Below are 24446 nucleotides of genomic sequence, written 5' to 3' on the forward strand. Positions count from 1 at the left end.
AAATCTCTTTCACACCAGCTGTGAATTCAGAGCTTCATTCTGAAATGCTGAGTGGCATCTGCAAAGCAGTGAGGGGCTGAAGGCTCTGAGACAGCCCCAGGCCACCTCCGTTCAGCAGGGCGATGTAGCTCAACTCCTCCTCCACCCCCAAGTGCAGACAAGATGCAGGGATTGTAGTCGGTTCATTTAAGCTCATGGATGCATACACAGGCACTGCAGACACCTGCTAAGATATGTTTAGTCAATTCAACCACTTTCTTTGTCTTTCATGACTCCTGACCACTTTCGGATATTTGGGATGGGCAATCCTAGGGAAGCCTGGGATGATCACCCCAGACAGACATCGCTGCTCTAGGGATGTCTGTGTGTGATCAGATGTGACACTCCTGCTGTTTGTTGTCTCCACAGCCAGTGAGATCCTACGGGAAGTTCTGAAGCCCTGAGGTGCTGATGGTGACTGCCCTTGTGGGTTGGAGAAGATGGAGGGGACAGGTTTAGGCCACGGCACAGGCAGTGCCCCTCATGTGTGTGAGCAGCTCCATGCTATCCGGATGCCTGGCTCCCACTGCCAAGGGATAAAGCTGACAGAAGTGCTACAACTCTACTAGCAGCAGAGACAAGGACTCAGTGAAAGCATGTTGCTCTCCACATGAAAGAGGGACCTCATCTAAGCCAAATTTGTGCTCTTGGTAACCCTGCAAAGATTTTTTTATGGAGGCATTCTATTACGGGAATTCATTGGCTTTTTGTTCTCTCCAGGTTTGCATCCGTGCAGGAAATCACACTTGGTGGGTATTGCTCAGCAAAGCATGCCTAGTTCTGAGGCCTGGTGAAAAGCAGAGGAGACAGGCACACGGAAAAAGCAGCTGTGAGAGCTGGGCCATGCTTCAGTGCTGCTGGCAGACACATCCCTCCCAGAAGGCTCACCCAGCTCACTCTGTCAGAGTGAACCCCATTTTTTAAGAGAGAGCACTGCCTCTCCTTGAGCCATGGGTCATCCTTGTCCTGAGAGGTCTTGGGGCATGACTTCGAGGTTGTGGTCTTGGTGCTGTGGGAAGAGGAGCAAAACACAATAAAAGGAAGCTGCTGCAGGGCTCCGGTCAAACACCGAAGACAAGCAAGGACACAGCGTGGAACTTGGCAGGGATTTTGGCACAAGCATGGAGAAGGCCATGTACAGAAAGGCCTGTCCTCGCCAGCACAGCACTGATCAACTGGGTGCCCAGCTTTCGGCTGCTGCCTGGGGCTGTAGCCGTCACCCCTTGGCAGCACTCCCCCTGCCCTCAGCTGCTGTGTGTGTGCCCAAACACCCCCAGCTGGCTCCCGGCCTGCCCCACTCGCTCCTGACCCTGATGTGGCTAAAAAGCTGATTGTGGCAGGATTATTTCAACAGGATCCATCTACGATTTTCTAGGTAAACCAGAGGTGCTGGAGACCCTCTGTATTGCAGTTCCCTGCTGTACTTTGTAAAACGACCTGTATTTATTCTTTTCTGCAATGCTGGCCATGTTTCTCCTGTGTGGGGACACAGACTGTACATGATTGCTGCTCTCCTGCACCCACGCTGGCTTCAGGACCCAACATGCCTAAGACGTGAGCTTTATGTCACAAAGAGAACAGCTAACTCCCTCCTATCTTTCAGTGCACAGCTCACAGTACAAAATAAAGCCTAATACATCATTCCCCCTTTTACATAAACAGATTTAACTTGTCCTGAACACTTCTTATGACAAATAAGGACTGAGACACAGAGAGCAGGCAATAAGCATGCTGCTGCCCAGCACCCTGAACCCACAGGAATGCTAATGGGTTTCAAACACTGTGGCAAGAGAGAAAGAAATAAATGTATTTGTTACAAAGCGTGGTTCAGATCTTCAGGTGGTAGACAGTGATGTAGCTCCAGTGCAGCCTTAATTGGTACAACAGCTTTGTGAGATGATGTCTCTAAAATAACAGGCACTCAAGTTCCTGAGATGCACTATTGGTTCAAATGCAGATTGTATAATCCAGACGATATTGGTTTGGGGATAAGGGCAACGAACTGAGGAGGCAAAGAACTGTATCTTTGTGTGGGCACTCATCCAGTCACAGGGCAACAGCAGAACCCCTTTTTCCCAATAGGCCGAGGCTTCTGATGAATTTAATGTTTTCTGAAGACCACCTCACTTGAAATCAAACTCACTTATGACCTTTCTCTGAGCATCAGGACAAGAAGATCCATAATGCAGAGGCAGTCACACAGAAGACGAGGATGTGATTTTTTAAATGACTGTTTTATTCATGAACTACTTATAAAAATGTGTAAAATACACTCAAATATATTTGATTTGTTGACTGTAGCTAAAAATATAAAAATATACTTAACAAATGCATAAATTAAATTGACAAGAGTAGCACAATTCTGTGTTCACCCAGTGTTTGTTAGGAACACAAACAGAAGTAATTATATAGCATATGAGAATGGAATATGTGCTGAAGATATTTTTCAGTCACTTTACTCCAGGCACTGGCAAACAATTTATGGCTAACCATATTTCAAAACCATGTTCTTTTTTCTCTACGAGCCCTGCTAGAGGGCAATATATATTTAGCTACTTGATGTTACTCACAGTATTTCTTTAGCTTTCAAATAAAACAAAACCCAACAAAGTCATGCATTTCAATCTACCAGCATCATGTGCCCGAATTCCACAGCATTTGCTAAATGTAGGCAGCTCCTAGTCCCCAGTATTTCCTACCAGTCTTAAAAAACACCTCATTCTGAACCAGCTGTTGATCTGTGAGGTCACTGCTAATGGACCCCTTAGCATTGGCCATCCCAACAGGTGGAAAGTTTGCCAGCTTGGGAGAGTTAGTCAAGGGCACAGGGTGTAACAGGAGCTGCCCATGTGCTGCAGTGCACACTCACCTTTCATTCAAAGGCTCAACCTCTTGGGGCTATGGGTCCCAGAGCTCACAGAGCCCAAACACCTGTAACAGGGCCACGAGGGGAGTGATTGCTGTTTTAGGCTGTATCTCTGAATGTCAGATGCATTTCTCCGCTCTGTGCCCTGGGAAGAGATGCTGATGCAGTGATTAGATGGTTGCTGTTCTCATTCCTTTAGTCCACATATTAACTCCCAGGCTGAGGAGCACGGCTGTGTGTTGATGTGCTCCTATCTGTTCAGTATTTAACTTTCTGCTTTCTAAGTCAAAGCACGGATAGCCATATACAATACACAATATAAATGTAAAGCTCACACATTCTTTTTTCCGTTCTACAACTGAAATGAAATTCATAGCATATCACGGCATAAAATAATATTTCTGGCAATTTCAGGCACGTATATAAGCTGTATAAATAACTATAGCAGCAGAGGAAAACGTATAAAGTTGCACTTTTATGACATCTTCACAGTATGCCTTTCTCTCACTCACTTTTGTGTTCCATTAGTAACAAAAAATATCATTTATCAACTCCAGCTATGCAAAATCTACTTTTCTATAATCGGTAGTGGATCTTGTAATTTTATTGCACAGATTAAAAACACTTATTATATTTTTTTTCATTATTAAATAACTTTCAATACAAAAAATTTGAATCAAACTGAAAGCCCAACCCTACAAGTGCTTCAGAAGTTGCATGTTATTTTTCAGACTAACATTCCAGTTGACTTTCCTCAAAGAAGTACTCAGGTAGTTTTGTGGACAATGAGGAGATTCACAGGGCTGGGCTCCGAGTGTGCAAATCTTAGCTTATGGATCAGCAATAACACTAGCCTTGCTTTATAACATTATTATCGGGAAACATCAATAAAGGAGTTTTGAACATCATTCAGATGTTCAAAAAAGACACCAGAGGATGTCTTTTTCCTTAAGAGCTGTCTTTGTGCAGTACAAAGGCTCCTTCAAGTCCGCTCTTGTTACATTAACAATTTCCCTTTGGTTCTGCTATTTAGCTTACAGGCACAGTAAATATCATTAATTACACGGGTAAGTAGGTGTCTCATATTCAAAAATGCTACATATATACTTTTAACTTATTCTCAGTTGTTTAACACTGGTTTCATATGACCAGAATTGGCCAGAAAGCAGAACCAGAGCCGTAAGGTGTATGTACATCTCTTGCATGAGATGTAAAGCTGCTCAAGAGCATTGTGCCAGAGTATGTAAGGTCATCTGCCCTCTTACTAAGTGATAAGGAGGAAGAGGTTTGTGGACCGTGTCAATTATTTGCTGAGAGAAAAGACAAAAAGAACAGTTTGCTGTGACATCACCATTTTGGGTGCAGAATTGCAAACTGTAGGTGCTGCTAACTGAGCAGAGAAACATTGAAATAAAGAACAGAACAATGCATGCCCTTCTGAAAACAATTAACAATATACAAAGGCAGTAGTATGCAATCAGACTTCTGCCATCCAATCATGTATTATTGAGCCAGTTCCATTTCCCTCAGCATAAAAAAATGACACAGTAATATACAGTGTGAGGTAATTTATAGAGTGTATTTGGTATGTCCTCCCAGTGTAATTGCACTGCTGGTGAGTAACACGATTGCCTTTCCTCAGCTACTGCTGCAAAAAGAGAGTACTAATGCAGTGCACGTCACAGAAAAGCAATTTTCATGATGCCCTAAGTTCAGCTGTTATTAGTAGAGCCAACAATCAGTCTAAAGCTGCCATGTTTTTGACCTTGCTTGCTAACATAAAGTCTACACAGCAAAAGAAACAGAGAAGAAGTAGGCCTGCAGTAAATCTGCCCTATTCTTTGTGCTTTTGCCTACATTCTCTCTGTGAAGGGGGCTTCCACTGTGATGTTTCCTTCTTCAGATCCCACTGTGGGTGATGAACCCTGAGGTTTGTGTGAGAGCCAAGAGGGATGCACAAGAGGAATGAGCAATGTTTTCAGACAGAACTACCTAAGAGGTTGAATGAGCCTACACGTTCTGAGCTTCTGCAGCACCGGAGGGTATTTGGTCAAGAAAGGATGAGACTCCAGCTGCAGTAAGAAGGAAGAGGCACTATCAGGGTGGGTCCTTCTCTGCAGGAAAACCTGAGTGACACGGAAGCGCACAACCTTGCTGGTTCTGTTTTGGAATGATTTAAGAAATCTCTGTCAGAGAAACCTTGCAGATTCCTTCACCCACTGTCACACAGGTGTTCCTACTGCAGGGAGAGCGTGGCTCCAATAAGTCATGGCAAAGTCACAGCAGTCTTGTCAAAGAGCCACTGCAGTTTCTAACTGAGGCACTTAAATGTATTGGTGGCTCTCTAGAGGCCCTCAGAAATACTGATTTCTCTCCAAAGTAGAAGTGGAATCTAGGCACTTGTCTCCAGCAGCAGGCTATGTTTTTTTTCTAGGTAATGAATGGGTAGATAGATGAAAGGAGAACTAACAAGCACTTCCTTCTTGTGAAGAAACACCGTGTGTTGCCTCTTCTCTATTTATCTGAAGAGCGTTTTATAAAGACCAAGAACAGCTGAGCAGTGTTCAGATCAGTTCCTTGAAGAAGAAGCCTCTTTTGCAGAGGAAAGAGGATGTTCCTAAACTGCCTGGCTGGGCAGGACACCTGGTGGGTGCTCCTGGATTACACTCCTAGCTAATCACAGGATGCTCTGAGTGCATCTGATGATTAGCACAGCGAGTTAATTATCCTGTGAGACTGCATTCCCTGGGTTACAAATGAGCCTTTTTCTATTCCATCTGCCCTTGTAGTAGTGATATCAGGTAACATCAAAGCAGAGGAGTCCTGTGTGGACATGCTTTCCCTCTGTGAAAGCAAACAGCCCTTGAAGGAGACCTGCACTCAGCCTCAGGCAGCTATGCTGCAAGCAGCTTTAGGCTGAAGCCAATTGTGTAAACTGTGGTATATATATCTTTGTAGGTCTTTATCTCAGTAAGTTTGCAATCTCTCTCATTTTTAAGCAGTCACACTGTTTTAATGAATTTGAGAGCCTTCACATCCTTACATATCTCTTAAGATAAGCGTATAAAGAATTTTCTTGAACAGCTTTCTTACTGTACACAAGTAAAAACGCACAGACACGTGCTGTGCTCTGATTCTGCTCTCTCAAACCAGGGTGAAGAAACCAGAAAGTGACCTGTTCCCCATAAAGTATGTGTGTGGGGCAAGTCAGTGAAACTTCATGGCAGCATGTGTTGTTTGATATTTTTTTACTATGTCACATTAGACTGAAACAGTTGCTTCTAGTGAGGTGGACCCTATGATACGTGGCTGTTATCAAGTTCTGTAAAAGATATGTCATAGTGGTATGAGCAGTATGGATTTCATCCACTTCACAAGCAGTGAGATTGAAGTGTAGAGTAGCATTGTAATTCTTATACAGGACTACTGTCTCTTTCTTAATAGTAGCTTATTTCACCTTACAAATACTGAACTAATTAAAAGAAATTAATGAGGCTCTTCTTGTAGGATTTTTCTGTGTTTTAAATGTCAATACATAACCTGCCCCAAATGCAGCAGCCCTGTTAACAAATGCAATTTAAAATAGTTTATGTAGAACAGTTTACAAAAACTGTGATAAGAAAAAATAGTATTATCTGAAGCTTAATATTAATATAAACATTATAGAAAAAATACATATTTACATAATGCCAAAATACAATTATATACATTAATATCTATTACACTTAAATTATTTAATATCTTTAAAAAAAAAACACCAGACCAATAAATAATACACAGTCTCAATAGAAAGGTCTGGTACCTTTCTAGTGCACAAAATACAAATATAAAAACAAACAAATAAACCCCTACTTAACACATGTAGTCAAAAAAGCAGGTGTCTGTAACATTCTTAGTGCCTTGAATAAACAGCATCTGAAAGCAAGAAATACTGGGATTAGAAAAAACAAAAGAACACAGGTAGCTTCACATTCATCTCTGCCTGTTCACTACAGTGCTCTGAAAGGTGGCTGTGGAGCAGGCTGGTGGTTGACGTAATCACTCAAAAGCTGATCTCACCTTTACTTCTGCTAGCACTTCCCAGCTTGTTGAAAACTCCAGTTACTTCAGTCTTTAGCTTCTGCCAAGCCTGGTCTGCCTGTTGATAACTGATTTCTATTAATGATCTTGACAAGGGGATTGAGTGCCCTCAGTAAGATTGTGGATGACACCAAGTTGAGAGGGAGTGTTGATCTGCCTGAGGGGAGAAGGGCACTACACAGGGACCTGGACAGACTGGATTGATGGGCCAAGGCAAACTGTATGAGTTTCAATAGGGCCAAGTGTCGGGTCCTGCATTTTGGTCACAACAACCGCAGGCAACCCTACAGGCATGGGGAGGAGTGGCTGTAAAGCTGCCTGATGAAAAGGGACCTTGGTGTACTGATGGACAGTCAGCTGAATATGAGCCAGCAGTGTGCCCAAGTGGCCAAGAAGGCCAATGGCATCCTGGTTTGTATCAAGAATGGTGTGGTGAGCAGGACTAGGGAAGTCATCCTGCCCCTGTACTTGGCACTAGTGAGGCCTCACCTTGAGTACTGTGTTCAGTTTTGGGCACCTCAGTCTAGTACCGCTGCCCCAGTAGGCCAAGGCAGGGGTAGGAGACACTGATGCGATGACTCCAGGAAGATGACTTCCTGATAGTAGCTCTGCTCTGTCCCCAGCCTCTCCTTAGCAATAACAGCCACTTGAACTCTTTGGCACACCTCAGTTTAGGCCAGCAGGACTGTAATGTCCTGAAAGATCCACCTTTACCAGGAATATCCAACAACCTGATGTTTAGGACACTCTTCTGGAACACAACAGACTCCTGTTCACTATTGGCTATAATGGGAATCATGGTTGTATCTGTATGACTGGAAGATTTCAGGAACATTTATCAACATGGGAATAGGGTATGTGATCTGCTGTCTCCAGGGTCTGTAGTAATAATCCTTTCCCTAAGGCCACGAAAGAAATCTAATCTTGCAGTGTGACTCAGAGCTGTTGTGCACTCCAACTGGTTGTTGAGAACCATGATGCCTCAAGATGTAGCTAAGATGTGACCACAGCTGCTTCCTCTGTTTTCCACTGGGAAGTAAGACTGAGTTTCTCGACACTATTTTCTCAAACTTAACAAGGAGCCTAGGCATCCAAATGGCTTGAGGATTTTCAGGCAGTGAGGTATATGTGGGTTCTACAACATTCAAATGCCTTTGTGGGTGTAGCTCTAAATTCTTATTTCCAAGGAATTGGATACAGGCTAGGAAAAAGGAGCTGACAGAAAGGATGGAGATTTGTGGGAGTAGAAGAAAGCACAGCCTTGGATACCAACACAACCCATTAAGACAAGTAGAAGCTTCTTCAGAACACCTACATAGTCAACAGAAAATGGGGAAGATACAGAACAGAAGCTGAACACCAAGGAAGACAGAGGAGACCAGGAATTCCAAGCAGTTTCAGTATGCTGAGAAACAAGGTAAAAAAGGAAGCCAGCATCAGGACAGGGAAAGGATTCAGTTCATCCAACAGCATAGGAATCATAAAGTGTGAAACTCTCTCCATCTCTCCCCTACACATGAGGGCAAGTAAGAGCAGCAGAAGTTATAAATACTTCACAGAATCATTTAAGTTGGAAAAGGCCTTCCAATGTCCAATCATCACTACTAATGAAGGAGTTAGAGTTGCAGAAACATGGTTGTTAAGCCCCTTATGAGGCTGATGGAATTTTGAGAGTAACAAGAAAACACAAGTGAAGAAACGAATGTCCAAGAAGAGAAAAAATACTAGTAGTGAGGGATTGAGAAATTTGTCCCCTCAATTACACTGTCAGTGATTATTATATTTGAAATATCCTATAATTTGATAATTTTCCACTTACCTCTGTGATACTCAGGATTCACATTTTCATATATTGGAAACAAAGGATTTTCTTGTTCACTGCGAAGTTTTCTGGCTCTTAACACATCTCTCACACATTGATGTAGATACACATATTGACACTGCAAAATATACACATATATTTTTAAGTCACCATGGGAAAAGTAATTACAGGCTGACTCCCTCAGGCAGAATCAAGAGCAGTGTAATAAATGAAAATATACTTCTAGAATTCACCTCTTTTTTATTGTGGTAATACAGTAGACTTTTATGATAATACAGTAGACTTCTGTGATAATCTGTTTTTAAAAACAGTATCATTAAAATATAATTAAACATAAACACGTTTTGATTGATTATATAATGACTGAAAGCTTTATCAGCTACAAGGCATAGTTTGACATAATGCTGTGTTGGATAGCTGCGACTTTGAAGGCTTTGTAAAATTTCTGTGCAACTAGTAATATGTAAAGGGAAGCATGTGGAAGAAACAAACAGCTTCCTGGATTTTTTTTTTTTTTGAAAAGAAGTATTTTCTACAGATGTTATTAAAATATAAAAATATTTCACAGAACTTTGATGAATGCCTCTTTTTTTTTTTTTTTTTTTGATCCCATATAAGTTATAAAGCTGCTTCTGAATACAAATGAACAACGATCATCTTTCTGCAGAATGCCTTTCACTAGAAGGGAGCTAAGATGACGTTCACAACCAATGCAGAGATGGTCACCATGATGTTACTGACTATCAAACTACCATTATGAAACAGATTGTTAAATCCCCTTGTGTTGTTACTATTTCTCATTTATAAAATGAGTAATTATTGGTTTGTGATTAGTGTAGAATGGTACCCAAAAATTAGGCAAAGCATCTTTATATATCACAGAATCATCGAATGGTTTGGGTTGGAAGGGACCTTTAAGATCATCTAGCTCTAACCCCCAGCTACAGGCAGGGACACCTCCCTTTAGAACAGGTTGCTCACAGCCACATCCAGCCTGGCCTTGAATGCTTCCAAGGAGGGGCATCCACAGCCTCACTGGGCAACCTGTCCTGGTGTCTCACCATCCTCACAGTAAAGAATTTCTTCCCAATATCTAGCCTAAATCTAGTCTCTTTCAGTTTTTTCATTTCCTCTCGTCCTGTTGCTACCTGCCCTTCTTACTCTACCTCAAAGACATGATTTCTCAGTAAGCATGCATTTCCTCTCCGCACATCTTCAATCTATTTTCCACAAGAAATTTAGCTATCTTTCTGTGCATTTTTCTCAGTGCTTTGGCTCTTGGAAAGTGAGCATGCCTCCAATCTGCCTTGCTGACTATGGCTGGTGGCAACATAGAGGAAATGGATTCACCTCTGAGGATGCCAAGTTCAGACTGAGAAGCTATCTCCCTCCAAAGAGAAAGTGTTCTGTCATTAAGACAGTTCCAGGAAATCTCTCCTTTACATTCCCAGCGGTGCCTATATGCTTTTGTGACTTTTGTATCTATCAAGAAGCTCAGCCGCTGATATTCTTGTTTCCAAATTGCAAGAAAGAGCTCTGTTAGTACTAAGCTACAGGCAGACCCATCAAACACATTCCGATTGCTCTATTAACAGTTCAGTCAAAATCTAAAGACTGCCTTCACAACTCTCCTTCATTAAATCAACTTCTAAGTGGTTAGCTGCTATTAATGTAAAGTGATATTCTTGCATTTTTAAAAGCACAGAAAGAAATCCCAAACACTTTTTCTGCACTTGTAGAATATATTTACTTCCTTTTTGCACAGTATGTTACAAGTCTGATAAATTTTTCCAATACCACTAATGAAAATGGACAGAGCAGCTCAATAAAAAACACACTTTAAAGCCACAAGGTCACAGTGCCTAGAGTTTTAAAATTATATACACCTGATTTTTCCATTCTCCATTCCTTTTCCCCATTACGTCTACCTATCTTACGTTCATCTTCTCACGCCATACCCAAAGGAATTCTCTCTATTCAGAGCTCATTTACTGGACACTGTAATAACAGAATGACTTGCTGTTAGGTGTCTGCTGCATCACGCTGATGGGGTGATACTGCTACAGTGCCAAGGGACTATAGGAAGCGTTGCTACCACTTGCTGGGGCTTGCACCTGCTGTATGAGTCAATGGAAATAAACCTGAACTAGAGATTCTAAATGTATCTAACAAGTATTTCATAATAGAATAACTATGAGGTGCTTTAAGATGAGAGATTATTAAATAATGCAGCTGGTGTTGGTGTACTGTAGGCTATCCAAAACTTACTTCTGTTTGAACCATGTGAACCCGGTGAAGTCTTAGATCGTGCACTGCTGCATAAATGTCAACAGTGTCCTTTGAATCCAGTTGCTGCAGAATTCGGTCCAGTGCAATGAACGTGCCGGTCCTGCCAACACCAGCACTGAAAAAGAAGGCAACCCAAAAGGTTTAAATGGAGATGGATTGACACATGCAATGCTTTTGTACAGTTAGATTTCCAGAATGAGAACTTCCTGGTGCCCTTCTCTGGGACTTTAAAGATCATCTAGTTCTACCTTCCCTGCTTTGGGCAGCAACACCTTCCACTAGACTGGGCTGCCCAAGCTCCAATTCAACCTGGCCTTGAATGCTTCCAGGGATGGACAATTCACAACTTCTCTGGACAACCTGTTTTAGTGCATCACAATTCTCATAGTGAAGAAATAAGAGGATGAGAGGAAGAGAGGAAAGGAAGGATCTGTCAGTTGGTCTCAACATCCGTATGTAGCCAGACTCATCCTTGGGTGTACTTCCTGTTCAGAACATGTTCTTGTGATCCAGACGTTGGGTAACAACCAGCAGCACACAGACAACTTAAGAATGCATAAAGCATAAGAGCAATTGCAGCTGCTGATACTTCAAAGTGCACTCCAATGGATCCCAAAAGACATCGTAGTTTCTGGGGCTTCTCCAGGGTAAGATTGTGAATGATTTTATGTGCCTTGGGAATGCTGCTCAGAGGTACATGGGAATCTACGCCCATTGATCATCTCTCAGGCTGCGTGACTGAACAGTTGGGATCTTCCCAACGGTATGCAGAAAAGCTCTGTGCTGCTGACTTTTTGCTGCTGCACATACCTGCAGTGCACAACAGTTGGTCCCGTGTCTGGGGTCCTGTTGATATAATCCCTTACAGTTCTGACAAACTGGATCAGAGACTGGGTGGTCTCTGGCACTCCGTGATCTGGCCACACAGTGTAATGGAAGTGACGAATGAGCTTTGTTGAGTCAAGCTGCTCCTCCTGTTGAGGTACAAAGGTGTGGGTCATCAGAACAGCCAAGAGATGAGGACACACACACACACACAGCCTCCATGCAATTTCAGAATGCTACAGCTACTGCCAGAGATGAACTGGACATTATGCAGCTGTGCTACAGCAGAAGAAACCTTCCTAATTAAGCCTTGTAGGTTTTTTTTAAGTCAAATAATAATATAAAAAGAAAAAAAAAAAGATGAATGGAAACATACACTGCAGATTTTAAACTCTCGTATTGTCCATTCTGGGAGCACCGATTCAGACAGCATCTCAACTATCAGGTCTCCATAGTACAAGGAATCTTGGTCAAGGGGCCAGTAGTGATCACACTTTACCTGCAGGGACACGGAAAAAGATTGATTCATTGTCAATGACAGCTGGAAACAAAGCTTTAATACAGCACTGACAGGAGCAGATTTCAGACCTCCTGTGCCTAAAGGATGAAGGAAGAACTACAGAGTCAAAGAATCATCCACATTGGAAAAGACCTTGAAAATCATCAAGTCCAACCATCAACCTGACCTACCAAGTCCAACCAAGTCCCTTAATGCCATGTCCACATGTCTCTTAATTACCTCCAGGGATGGGGACTCCATCACTTCCCTGGCGGTCCACTGCAGTACTTGACCACTCTCTCTAAGAAGAAACTTTTAATAACACTCAATCTAAACCTTCTCTGACACAATTTGAGACTATTTTTCATATCCAATCGCTTGTCACCTAGAAAGGAGACTGGCAGCATCCTCGTTTCAGCCACCCTTCAGATGGCTGTAGGCAGCAGTGAGGTTTCCCTTCAGCCTCCAGACTCCAATTCCCTCTGCTAAAGAACTCCAATTCCCTCAGCAGCTCCTCATTAGACTTGTTTTTTAGCCCCTTCACCAGCTTCACTGTTCTTCTCTGCACATGCTCAAGCAATTCAATGTTGTTCTTGTACTGAGGAGCCCAAACCCGAACACAGTACTTGAAATGAGGTCTCACCTGTGTTGTGTATAAGGAAACAATCACTTCTCAGTCCTGCTGGCCACACAATTTCTGATGCAGGCCAGGATGTTATTGGCCACCTTGCCCATTTGGGCACACAGTGGCTCATGTTCAGCAGGCTGTTGAGCAGCATCCCCAGCACTCTTTCTGGGCAACTTTCTAGCTGTTCTCTCCCAAGCCTATACTGCAGCACAGAGTTGTTATGTCACAAGCTCAAGACCCAGCACTTAGCTATTATGGCTGTTAAATGCCATACAATTGGATTTGGTCCTTTGACCCAACCTATCTAGATCCTTCTGCAAAGCCTTCCTACCCCCAAGCAGATCAACAGTGCTGCATAACCTGGACTTGTCCATAAACTTACTAAGGATGCACTTGATTCCCTCAATCCAGATCACTGATAAAAAAATGTTAAACAAAACTGGCCCCAGTTCTGAGCCCTGGGAATGACTCTATTAATCAGGTCTCTAAATAGGTCAAAGTCTGCGCTCTGGAAACCCAAAGCAGAAGTTCTGCTAACTGCATTCCTTACTTCACAAAAGATCAAAAACTCTATCACTTCACAGTCACTGTGTCCAAGGCATCCTCCAACAACCACATCATCCACAAGCCCTTCCCTGTATGCAAACAGCAGGTCCAGCGGGGTACTTTCCCCAGCTACCTCCCTCACTACCTGTGTCAGGAGGTTATCCTCCACACACTCTAGGAATCTCATAGACTGCTTCATCTTTGCTGTATTGTATACATCTGGGAAATGGAAGCTCTCCATGAGTATAAGAAAGGCAATACTAACAGCAATTGAATTAAGAGACCAATGCTCCCTCCTGCCTTGTCAGCTCAACAGACAGGCACTGGGATGGGAAAGAACATGGATGAGGCTAAAAGAGGGAGTTCTCATCACCGATGTTTGTGACGGGGGAACTGGAAGTGCTTCACTGATGTCTTTTTCTGGATGCCACAACCTTTCCTGTGACACCTCTTCCCAGACCTCTGCATAGATGAGAACCAGGCTTCCAGCCCATGCTTCCCTGCCTCCTTCTGAGATATGACAGTGGGGTCCCACTGTGAGCCAGTAAAAGATGGCTTGCTGCCTGGCTTGCATCTGTTTTCTCCATCACAAGGAAAAACAACAAGCAAAAAGAAAATATTGCTATATATCCACTGGAGGAGCACCACTTCAAGCTGATTTAACCTTTTAACAGATCTAGTCTGTGTCTTACAGAGAAGGTGCAGGACATGATCACACTTACAGAGGTGGATTACTGAGATAGCTAAATGTTGTCTACCTATGCTTGCACTCAGTCAAGCTGTTAAGTGTGTGACCGGCCTCTTTGCTTACGACATCATGGCTTATCAAAGAGATGCCACATTTTTTTTGCAGGTGGTTGTCCTTCTGCATACTTAAGGGAATTATATTAGTACTAGTGAACAAAGTGCTGGATTAGAGACCAGAAGCACTGATGCTACATGATCTTGGGATGGTTATTGCATCCTAACTTCACAGACTTAAATTCGCCTCCTGTCTTTAGATTACAGCTCTCATTTCTTACTGTGTGTAGCTTGAGTGGAGCTTTTGGCATCAGCATGATGCAAATAATAAGCATAAACATTGAATAAATATTAAAACATTAATAATGACATTATAAAATAAAATTAAAAAAAAAAAAAACAATAATTAAGTCGTTATTGATAAAGAAAAGTCATTGCTCACCCGGCCCTTCTCAACACACTGGGTTACCATGACGATATTGTGCACATTTTGTTCCCATGCCATCTTCCAGAACTCATCTTTAGTGCCAGGCAAAGGGCCCTGAGTTGCTATGTATTCCCTGCGGAAATTATTGCCCTGCAAGAAAAGAAAACTTCATTAGTTTCCATAAAGGCAGAAAAAAAGATCTTCTAGCAACTGAACAAGCCACAGAGTTACAGAGTCCCTTGCTGGGACAACAGCTTTGAGAGCTGAGTTACTGCCTTAGATCTCAAAGCAGAAGGCTGGTGGGAGCAGAGAGAAGGAAGCGACTGCAGAAGTGTATATAAATACTATTCCTTTTGTGACAGTCAAAGCTTTGCATTGCTATATTGTGTCCAGCACAGCATTTGGAACTAGTAGGAGTTTTTGTTTCAGTTCTGATGCTTTTAATAAATTAGCTGACTTCTAGCTTGAATTTTATATTATTAAAACCACTGCTATTATCAATCAACACTCTAGTAAATGACATTATTGTAATCTTGGCCAGTTTCACCATCCGACGAGGTGCCAGCACTGTCAGGATGAGCTGCAGCTTCACACTGAGGACGCCACCTGCAGTGATAGCTACAGTTGTTGTGGACAGTGTATAAAATCAGTGACCTTTGAAAATGTGTCCTTGGCCAATTAGACCTGCTATCTTACATAACTATAGGAATATAAGAAAGTGTCCTTGAGTGCTGGCTGAATCACTCAAAGCTAACTTAATGGCAGTCAGACAGAGCCTTTTAGCACACCTACAAAATAAGTTCTCAGACTTCCAGCTAAGATGAATAAATGAAGGGGGAAGGGAGGCCTTAAGCCTCCAGCTGCATATTCAGTTTTAGATGAAGGGCAAATAACCACTAGGGAAGGACTGTAAAATAACATCTCTGAGTCACTTACTGGTATATAGCTTGCATTAATGTAGTCTGAGCAAGGGTCATCATCCACATTGGAAAGCTTCACTCTTGATGTATCATCTAGGAAGAAAGTGATTACAAGATGCTTACGGCTGGCTCTTGATTTTCAGTCCCTCTCCCATTTAAAGAAGTGCATTTGTGAAAGGATTGGTGAGATTACTACTGAGATTTTATATGGATGGCTAATTTAGAGGAATAACTGTTTATATTTGTACTGCCTCTTTCATCTAGGAGGGCTCTGGGTTATTCCAGAGAGTATGAGGAGGACAAGTGAGAAGCAAACAACAAATATTCAAAAATTCTTCTGCTAACTAGCACAGGATTTGTTACGGCAATGAAAAAGCCACAAAAGCATCCTTCTTTTACCTGACTGCAGTGTGCTGCTTTGGAGAAAAGTGCCCAGGGAGAAAAGTGCCCAAGGGCACCACCTTTGAAAGAGCAGTTGTGCTAGAGCACCCTGCACAGCTTCCAGAATAACCCCATGTTAGCAGGCCAAGTCTCTCCCCTGGAAGCAGTGGCATCTCATCTGCTAGAGAACCCACTAGCTGCCAATTTGTGAGATGATGCCATGCTGTATCTCAGCCAGGTGCTGCTTCTTGTACAATGCAGGCCATGTGAAGAAGTAAGAATATGTGTGAATGCCATGTGATAAGGAAGCTACAGTCAGTAAGAATACGGCATGGCTTTGAGCAGAGGGTCTAGATCAGAGGCACAGCCCCCAGCCCAGTATGGCAGTCGGAACACATGAGATGCTGTGAGGCTGTGCACTAAGGGCACAACATGCCCAGCAGCTGAGCACTATGTTCCTCCTCTGTGCACAGAATCTGTTACCTCCAAAACTGCTGGACAGGAGATTAAAGGGGGCAATTTTTAGTAACAGGACCTGCCCCAAAAGAACACAGCTAACCTCATGTATGCGTCCCACAATCCAGAACCACACTAACTCTAGACTGTGTAGCAGGTTTGCTGACCTCTGAAGAAGAAACAGAGTCAACATGGCTGTTAGCATTGAAGGGATGACACCCTCTATGTATACGACTACAGTGTTATTTCTTCTATCCTTGTCATTAGCAGTGACTGAATGCTTGTAAAAGCTTGAACTTTTTCTCCCTAGACTGAGGAGTAGTTACTACATCTCTAGTGCAAAACAGAATTACTGGTGTGTGAAGCCATTTGGGGCCAAATGTCATATACCTCCAAGCACCCAGACCTAAGCTGGCAGAGGTATTTCAACTCTGACAGAAATGAAAGAAAGGATTGGCTATGCTCTCTTTTTTACTGGGCTCACTGGAAAAAGTGAGAAGTAGTTGGTGTGATGTAATATTACACAACCAAAACTAAAACTCACAAGGCAATATATTATTGTATCGATTTTTTCCTCTGTTCTCTGGCAGAAGTGCTATGTCACACGTCTGGTTTCGACCCACATCTTTTAAGTCCTGCAAAAAATTAGAAATAAAATGTCAGTTGAAAATAATTAAAGGATGTGATAACACAATGGGACAAAGTACTTATCAATTCATTGGAGGCCATGGATAGGGACTTTTTTTTTTTTTTTTTAAAACGAAATTAAATAGTTAATCGTAATGGCATAAGGCAAGCACATGGCTGACAGGTGTTCTCCATGATTTGTTACATAGATGTGGCACACAAATGAATGCTCCTGACCTCAGGCATGCAGGTATCAGGTAGAGACTGCCAACCAGAAGATGATGTGCCAAATGAAGAGCTGGTATTACAAGTGGAGTTCAGGTGAGACACTCAAATTTATTTTGGTTTGTGAGAGACAAACAAAAATATGATTCAACCAGCTCACGCCTTCATAAAGTAAGGTCCTTTGTCTAGATTTGGTTCCCACCTCATATTCCTTGGATAGGAGGTAGTTGGAATCTGCTTGGAGTTTGGTGAAGTGTGCTTCAAAATGACTGATTTTGATCGGACTGAAATATTCAACAGGAGGAAGAAAATCAGACGATGAATCACAATCATAATTTATTCAGTTATCTTTTTTAAGCTTTTTTAACTTTTTTTTTTTTTTTTACCTGGAAGTTTTCCGGTTCCTAGAAATAATATTAAAAGAAAAAGAAACATTTTATTAGTGACAAAATTGGGCCGCTCATCCATGACGCCATGTTAAAATATTGCTCTTAGAAACAAAACTGATGATGTTACCCTTTTTGCCCCAAGTTCAGATGGACTGCCAGTGGTTTGTCCCTGCGAATGCTCAGCCTTGCTGTAGGTCTCTCATGGCCATTGCTGGAACAAAAAATAAGTTATTTTCACTTCTGTTTTACCATTACAGTGCAACACTGCTAAGAACTGCCATCAGTATGACTTAAAGTAGTGAGTGAACAGGCTATAGGGTAAGTCTAGGTTGGATATTAGGAAAAACTTCTTTACTGAAAGGGTTGTTAAGCACTGGAATAGGGTCTCCAGGGAGGTGGTTGAGTCACCATCCCTGGATGTGTTTAAAAACTGTTTGGATGTGGTGCTCAGGGACATGATTTAGCGGAGGGTTGTTGGTTAGGGTTGTATGTCGGGTTGTGGTTGGACTCGATGATCTTTAAGGTTTTTTCCAACCTGAGTGATTCTATGATTCTAAGACTTGGTTCCTCATCTGAAATGGTCCCAGTACAGCATATCATTAAGGAGGGCATCCTATTTCCTATCAGCAATGCTGTTTCAGTCATGCAAAATGGTTTCAACAGATAAAGCATTTTTCAAAGTTGTGGCAGTATTTTGCTTTTTAAAAATGTATTCAAAATTCACTATTTAAAATCCATCTCTGATGTGAAATATACAACTATAATCAACAGAAAACTGAGAAGTTTGAACTAATAGTATGGACACTGAGGTAGTGTCACACTTTAAGATTTTTGAACTGAAATAACAAAGTCTAAACAAACAGTTCCAGGAACTTCCCATATAAAATGGTTATGAAAATAATTTGAAACATTTCATTTTTTACAAAAGATACTGAGTTTGTATGTTATGCCATTTTTTTCAGAAAAATTCAGACTCCTAATGAAAAGAGGTTGCAGAGACCCTTTACGAGACGATTCTTATAAATATCAGTAGATGTTTGAAAACCCTATCAAGAATATATTCACCTCTTGATATTTAAGTCATTCGTTCGATAGTTACAGAATGGCCAGTGTTGGAAGGGACCTCAAGGATCATGAATCTCCAACCCCCCTGTCACACGCAGGGCCACCAACCTCCCCATTTAATTCTAGATGGGAAATACTGGCGTGTACAGGTATTATCTCTTTAATAGTTCAGTGCATTTTTTATATCAAAATAGCTTGACCTGATCTCATAACAGGCTGATAAAAGGATTCTACTTACCTAACTTTCTGTCTGCAGACAAATAAAGCAGTAACAGCCACTAACATCACAATTAGAAACAAACCAGCGCTCACACCTTCAATAACTCCAAAGAGAGGCTCTAGAAACAAAATAGTGTATTTACACATATATATTTTGAAGAAAATACATGAAGAATCAAAGAATCACCAATGCCCAGAGAATATGTCACTGTTAGCTAGAGGAAATGGTTAAATTAAAGGAATTCAAAGTGTCTGAACAACTAAACTAGGCCTTGGTTTTCTGTCCTAATTTTTTTCTAAATGTTAAGCAAAACATTTCACTCCCAACCACAGTAAAAGTAAGCACAGCACCATCAGATAGGAATTTGGTTATCTTGTACTTTGAAGCTTTCTTGGTGACAACATCACTGAGAATTCACCCTTTTCTCTGCTGTCAGCAGCTCCATCAAGCAGACCCTTTAATTTTCAAATTCATGGCTTATCCATGGCAAATAATGGCCATAGATAAGCCACAGCTTCTACCTTATTTCAAAGTATATCTTAGGACACTGCATGACAAAAACAAGTGGCTTTGTTCCACTCCTTCCAAACAGATCTGGATACCAGAGTGTTTTGAGTTGCAATATATAATCACTTGCTACAATGACTGAAAAGCAAGCTTGAAACTAACCTGCCTCTGTAGTGATTGGTAAAGAGAAGAAGGTGTCTGCAAAGAGTGGTTGAGGAAGTTCCTTTGGGTCTTCACTGAAGAGCTGGGTAAAAGCCCGTATGCTGATCCTAAAAAAAAACCAGTACAGTTTACAGTTACTACTTAAGTTTATCAGATGTTCAGTCAACCATGGAAAAATAAAAGATTCAGATAAGAAATGACTTGTCTCTTAGAGATAACTAAAAAATTTCCATTGACCACAGGCTGCTCTTAAAACAGGTGCGTTAGATAAGTACCACAGCTGGGTGATGTAAATCCCAATCCAGCTATCACAGATGGAAGTACCCTTGAGGTCAGGAATGGGGCTCCTGCTGCTGGCACACACAGCCTGACAGCATCTGGAGACAGGGTCAGCAGGAGCTGCAGTGGTGAGAGGATTCAGAAACACTTTTCAGAGTGGAGATGCATTCCCTTCGTGTAGGTAGGCTGTGTTAATGGAGAAATGTTACAATCCTCTTCGTTCTCTGGGTAATATTAGTATTTCCTAAACTGAATTTTAGGGAAATGTGCCTTAATGAGAACAGAGTGGTAGGAGATCCACAGCAATGTGTTAATGGCTGTGAAGAAGCTGAGAGGCATGATGTGCACTGCTTGGCATGTGCCTTCTGTTCATGTCACTGTCTGGTAAGCATCTTGCAGATCTCTTGGCAGAGTGTTTGCCTGCAAGAAGGGTGTGACTGAACTGCACTGGAGCTCATATTTGGTTTCACAGAATCACAGAATCACAGAATTGTAGGGGTTGGAAGGGACCTCTAGAGATCATCGAGTCCAACCCCCCTGCCAAAGCAGGTTCCCTACACCAGGTCGCACAGGTAGGCGTCCAGGCGAGACTTGAATATCTCCAGAGAAGGAGACTCCACAACCTCCCTGGGCAGCCTGTTCCAGTGCTCCGTCACCCTCACCGTGAAGAAGTTCTTACGCACATTCGTGCAAAACTTCCTGTGCTGCAGCTTATGTCCGTTTCCCCTCGTCCTGTCTCCACGTACCACTGAAAAGAGACTGGCCTCACCGCTATGGCCGCCACACCTCAGATATTTATAAACCTGGATCAGGTTTCACAGCCTGTTCAACTCCTAAGCCTGGTCTTGGTAGTAGTGCTCTTCTATATCCTACAGCAAACCCAGTTTTAACTCTGGAGCCTCTGAACTGTGGCACAGATTAGACCAACCTGCACAATTTTCTACCTTGTCCCAAAGGACTTGTGTGAGTACATAGTGCTAAATAAACTCAGTGTAGCGTTCTTGCTTTCTCTTGTTATATCATCTTCTGACTTAAATGACTTTGTGTTTCTAAAAAGATATTTACTAACTGTAGGAAAGGTCTTAACCAAAAGGAAATAAAGAAACATACTATGCGTTAATTAATGGTATCATTCCTATGCTAATGAAAGTATGGTTTGTATCTATGGAAAGGGGCAGGGATAAAGCTTTTATAAATTATGATGTGAAACATAAGGAACATTATACAACCCAGTTATTAATCTTCAGAAGCTCAAGTGTATCAGGCACTCAGCACTATGCCTAATAATGTGACAGAGCACGGTTACCAACATAAATCTCACCTATAAGCAGTCCGAGGCTTCAGGGGTCCATCGCAGAATTTTTGCTGATCCGGATCACACTTTCCTCCCAGATTTTCCATTTCTCCTCCGAGCTTAATGTCAAAGCTTTTATAATCACTGTCAGGGTTTTCAGCACATCTACTGGCAAAATAATTTGTCTGATAGATGCGTATGGAGTCATTGTGCTTGTACTCCAGATAGGAAGGTAATGGGTGCTGCTCATCAGGCTTTGGTCCTTCACTACCTACATCATGTGCAGAGAAAGAAAGAAAGAAGGTTTACACACCACAGCCATTAACACAATTAGAGACTCAGTGTTCATGGACTAAATCCTTATTATACAATTTTTGAGCCTTTCCTGGAGGAAAAGCAGGTAAAAAAAAATCCCACAAATTGACAACAGTGGTCTACTGTGTGCAGAGAAAAAATGCACAGGAAATGACAGGAGTCTGCTGAAAGAAATCTTGCAATAGCATGTAGAAGACATGAGTAGGCAAAAGCCTGGCAATGAGTAGTCCCTTTCTATAAACTGCTCTATAAACTGCTCAAGCATGACAAAGTAGATAGTGGAAATATTTCCTCTGTTTCATTTACCTAAGAACTGATGAACAGACATCTTAAGAAACTTCATCAAGAATCATAAAATACCAATGTACCGATACATGAAGCTGCTTCTAAAACCAGTATTAACTGTCAAGACATCCATTTGCGTCGTCACATATAGGTGAACTACAGAATCACAGAATGGCCAGGGTTGGAAGGGACTTCAAGGATCACGAATCTCCAACCCCCCTGCCACAGGCAGGGCCACCAACCTCCCCATTTAATACTAGACCAGGCTGCCCAGAGCCCCGTCCAATCTGGTCTTGAACATCTCCAGGGACGGGGCATCCACAGCCTCTCTGGGCAGCCTGTGCCAGCACCTCACCACTCTCTCTGTAAAGAATTTCCCCGACATCCAAGCTAACTCTCCCCTCCCTCAACTTAAAACCATTTCCCCTTGTCCTGCATTTATCAACCCTTTCAAAGAGTTGACTCCCCTCCTGTTTGTTGACTCCCCTCCTGTTCCCCTTTCAACTAAACTTCTTTTTGAGATCTGGGCACAACAAGGCAGTTTATTCTATGTTCACTCTCAATGGCATCCATCATCCAATATAAGTCTTCTGCTGTGGAAACTTTCTGATCTTATATGACAGTATCTCCTAGAGTACAGAATCTAACTACTGCTTTTGGCTAGGCTCTGCAGTTGCCACTAACCCTCTGAGAGGAAGACTGCTTAAAATCTAAGGTTAGGGAGCCCTTCAGTGAAACTCAGCAATTATACAAGAAATTATTTTGCTGTGTAGTGATGAGGGTGTACATGTAAATCATATATGATTTATAGCCTATTGGCTATAGAGAGAATGGTATTAAATGATACTTACCATCAGCCTCTCTGACAACCACAGTAAAGTACTTCACAGCTCCATTAGTATCACTAAACCAGCTGCAGTTAAAAGTAAAGTTAATGGAGGATTTGGTAATCAGCACCTCTTTTTTGTTTACTCGAATGTCTGGAGGTGGCTGAGGGGGACCTGAGAAATGAAAAAAAAAAGAAAAAAACAAGGAAAAGCATTATCTTTGTATTTGCTGTGAGCTATACCTAGCAAAGGAAATGCAATTTTGAATAAAGTTCAGATGACTGGACCCAAGTTTCTGATGATATTCTTTTGCAGTCAAGAAAATGCCTTCACCTCCCACAGGGAAACTGCCAAAGGACGAAACAAGCCAATGGTGAGTCAACCATAATAACAGTGGCAGCTCCTCAGTAGGAATTCCTGCAGAAACCCACTTGGAAATGCATCAAAGTCTTGTTAAATCTATGAAATCAGAATTTGCAGCTGCTAAAGATGACACGAGTTTAAACCAGGTATATGGAAGCCAGTTAGCCCACTCACTACAGGAAGTTACCTATTTTAAGCATCTAAATTTGTTTCTCTTTCCAAATGAACAGCACTGAGTCAGACACAGCATTGAACTACAGAATACCACTTTGCAGACTGATTGCAGAATTTCTTCAGTAAGTGTTCTTTGTATGATAGAAAACTATACCTTAAATAGTAGCATAGCAGAACTAAAATGCAAAGCAAAGTAGCAGGGATTTTAAAGATCTACATTGTGGAATGATTTAAAAATCTGTTCCACTGCAATTTGATTGCGCGTACAGAAAAAAACCACTTCAAACACATAAGCAGGTGGCTGAACTTCAAAAGGTTTCAGACAGGAAAAAGAACCAAAAATTCACGTTTTTATGGTGCTTAGTTAAGCCTCTTAATTCTATAAAGCGAGGCTGTAATTTTTAGAAGAGCTGTGTTTCCATGGGGTGGAGCTAAGAGATATAACTAAAAGTCTCATGCACTGGCCATTGTGGAGTTCAACTTGTAACCAACACAAGCAGTGGCTTATTGCTGCTCACTGTCTCCTTTCACAGCAATTCTGCATTCGACTTACGGTCAATCATTGTGATGGTGCTGTCTTCAACTACTTCACTTGTCATGTCTGCAGAATGCACCTTGATGGACACTAGGTAGCGTTTGTGGGGAACAAGGGTCATTATATTGAGCAGAGTTTTGTCTTTTTCTATCCTTTTAGAAAATTCCACTTCCCGAGTGTCCAGTTTTTTGCACTCAACACTATATCCATCAAAGTCAGAATCAGGAGGAGTCCAGGAACATGCAATGGCAGTAGAAGTCTGGGGCCGACAATGAAGACTTTGAATCTTGTCTGGTTCTACAGAAATGTGGAGAAATTTAAAATCAGTGAGAAAAGGGACGGGCATCAAACACTCACCCTGTGGCTCAGGTAGCATTCCTAGATTCAACATCAACCACATAATCAGAGCAGGAGGCCAGGAGCCAGAATTCCTCTCTCCCATAGATGTGCACTTCCTGATTATTAGGCAAGGCAGGCTAACTCACTTCAGCCATCTGAAATTGGAGCTAGTGACACTGGCTTCAGCAGATTTATGAAGTTTTAGTAATTAAAATTTAGCAAGTAGTTTTGTTTGTTTTCAGCATTAAGAGAAACTCTGCAAAGCAATGGATTTCTAATACTGTACTGCACTTTATTTGGAGGTTACACCTGATTATCAGT

At 41.9% G+C, this 24446-nt stretch overlaps 1 protein-coding gene across 4 annotated transcripts in view; it reads right to left on the bottom strand.

The window, feature by feature from the left end:
- Positions 1-2254: 2254 nt before the first annotated feature.
- Positions 2255-24446, bottom strand: part of PTPRB (protein tyrosine phosphatase receptor type B) — a 67883-nt gene continuing 45691 nt past the window's right edge. For 3 of the 4 annotated variants that reach the window (XM_085221280.1, XM_085221285.1, XM_085221293.1), the window contains 16 exons: positions 23805-24083; positions 22739-22888; positions 21315-21558; positions 19715-19821; positions 19064-19163; positions 17888-17971; positions 17758-17775; positions 17574-17655; positions 17064-17154; positions 15699-15775; positions 14778-14912; positions 12298-12420; positions 11907-12070; positions 11076-11211; positions 8805-8925; positions 2255-6820 (listed from right to left, as the gene is read on the bottom strand). In XM_085221280.1, the coding sequence (XP_085077406.1) occupies positions 6798-6820; positions 8805-8925; positions 11076-11211; positions 11907-12070; positions 12298-12420; positions 14778-14912; positions 15699-15775; positions 17064-17154; positions 17574-17655; positions 17758-17775; positions 17888-17971; positions 19064-19163; positions 19715-19821; positions 21315-21558; positions 22739-22888; positions 23805-24083 (1934 nt within the window). In that variant the 3' untranslated portion in view covers positions 2255-6797. The other variant, XM_085221272.1, reaches the window with a different exon arrangement.

The sequence above is a fragment of the Meleagris gallopavo genome, chromosome 1, assembly GCF_905368555.1.
Source record: "Meleagris gallopavo chromosome 1, MGAL_WU_HG_1.1, whole genome shotgun sequence".
NCBI lineage: Eukaryota > Metazoa > Chordata > Aves > Galliformes > Phasianidae > Meleagris > Meleagris gallopavo.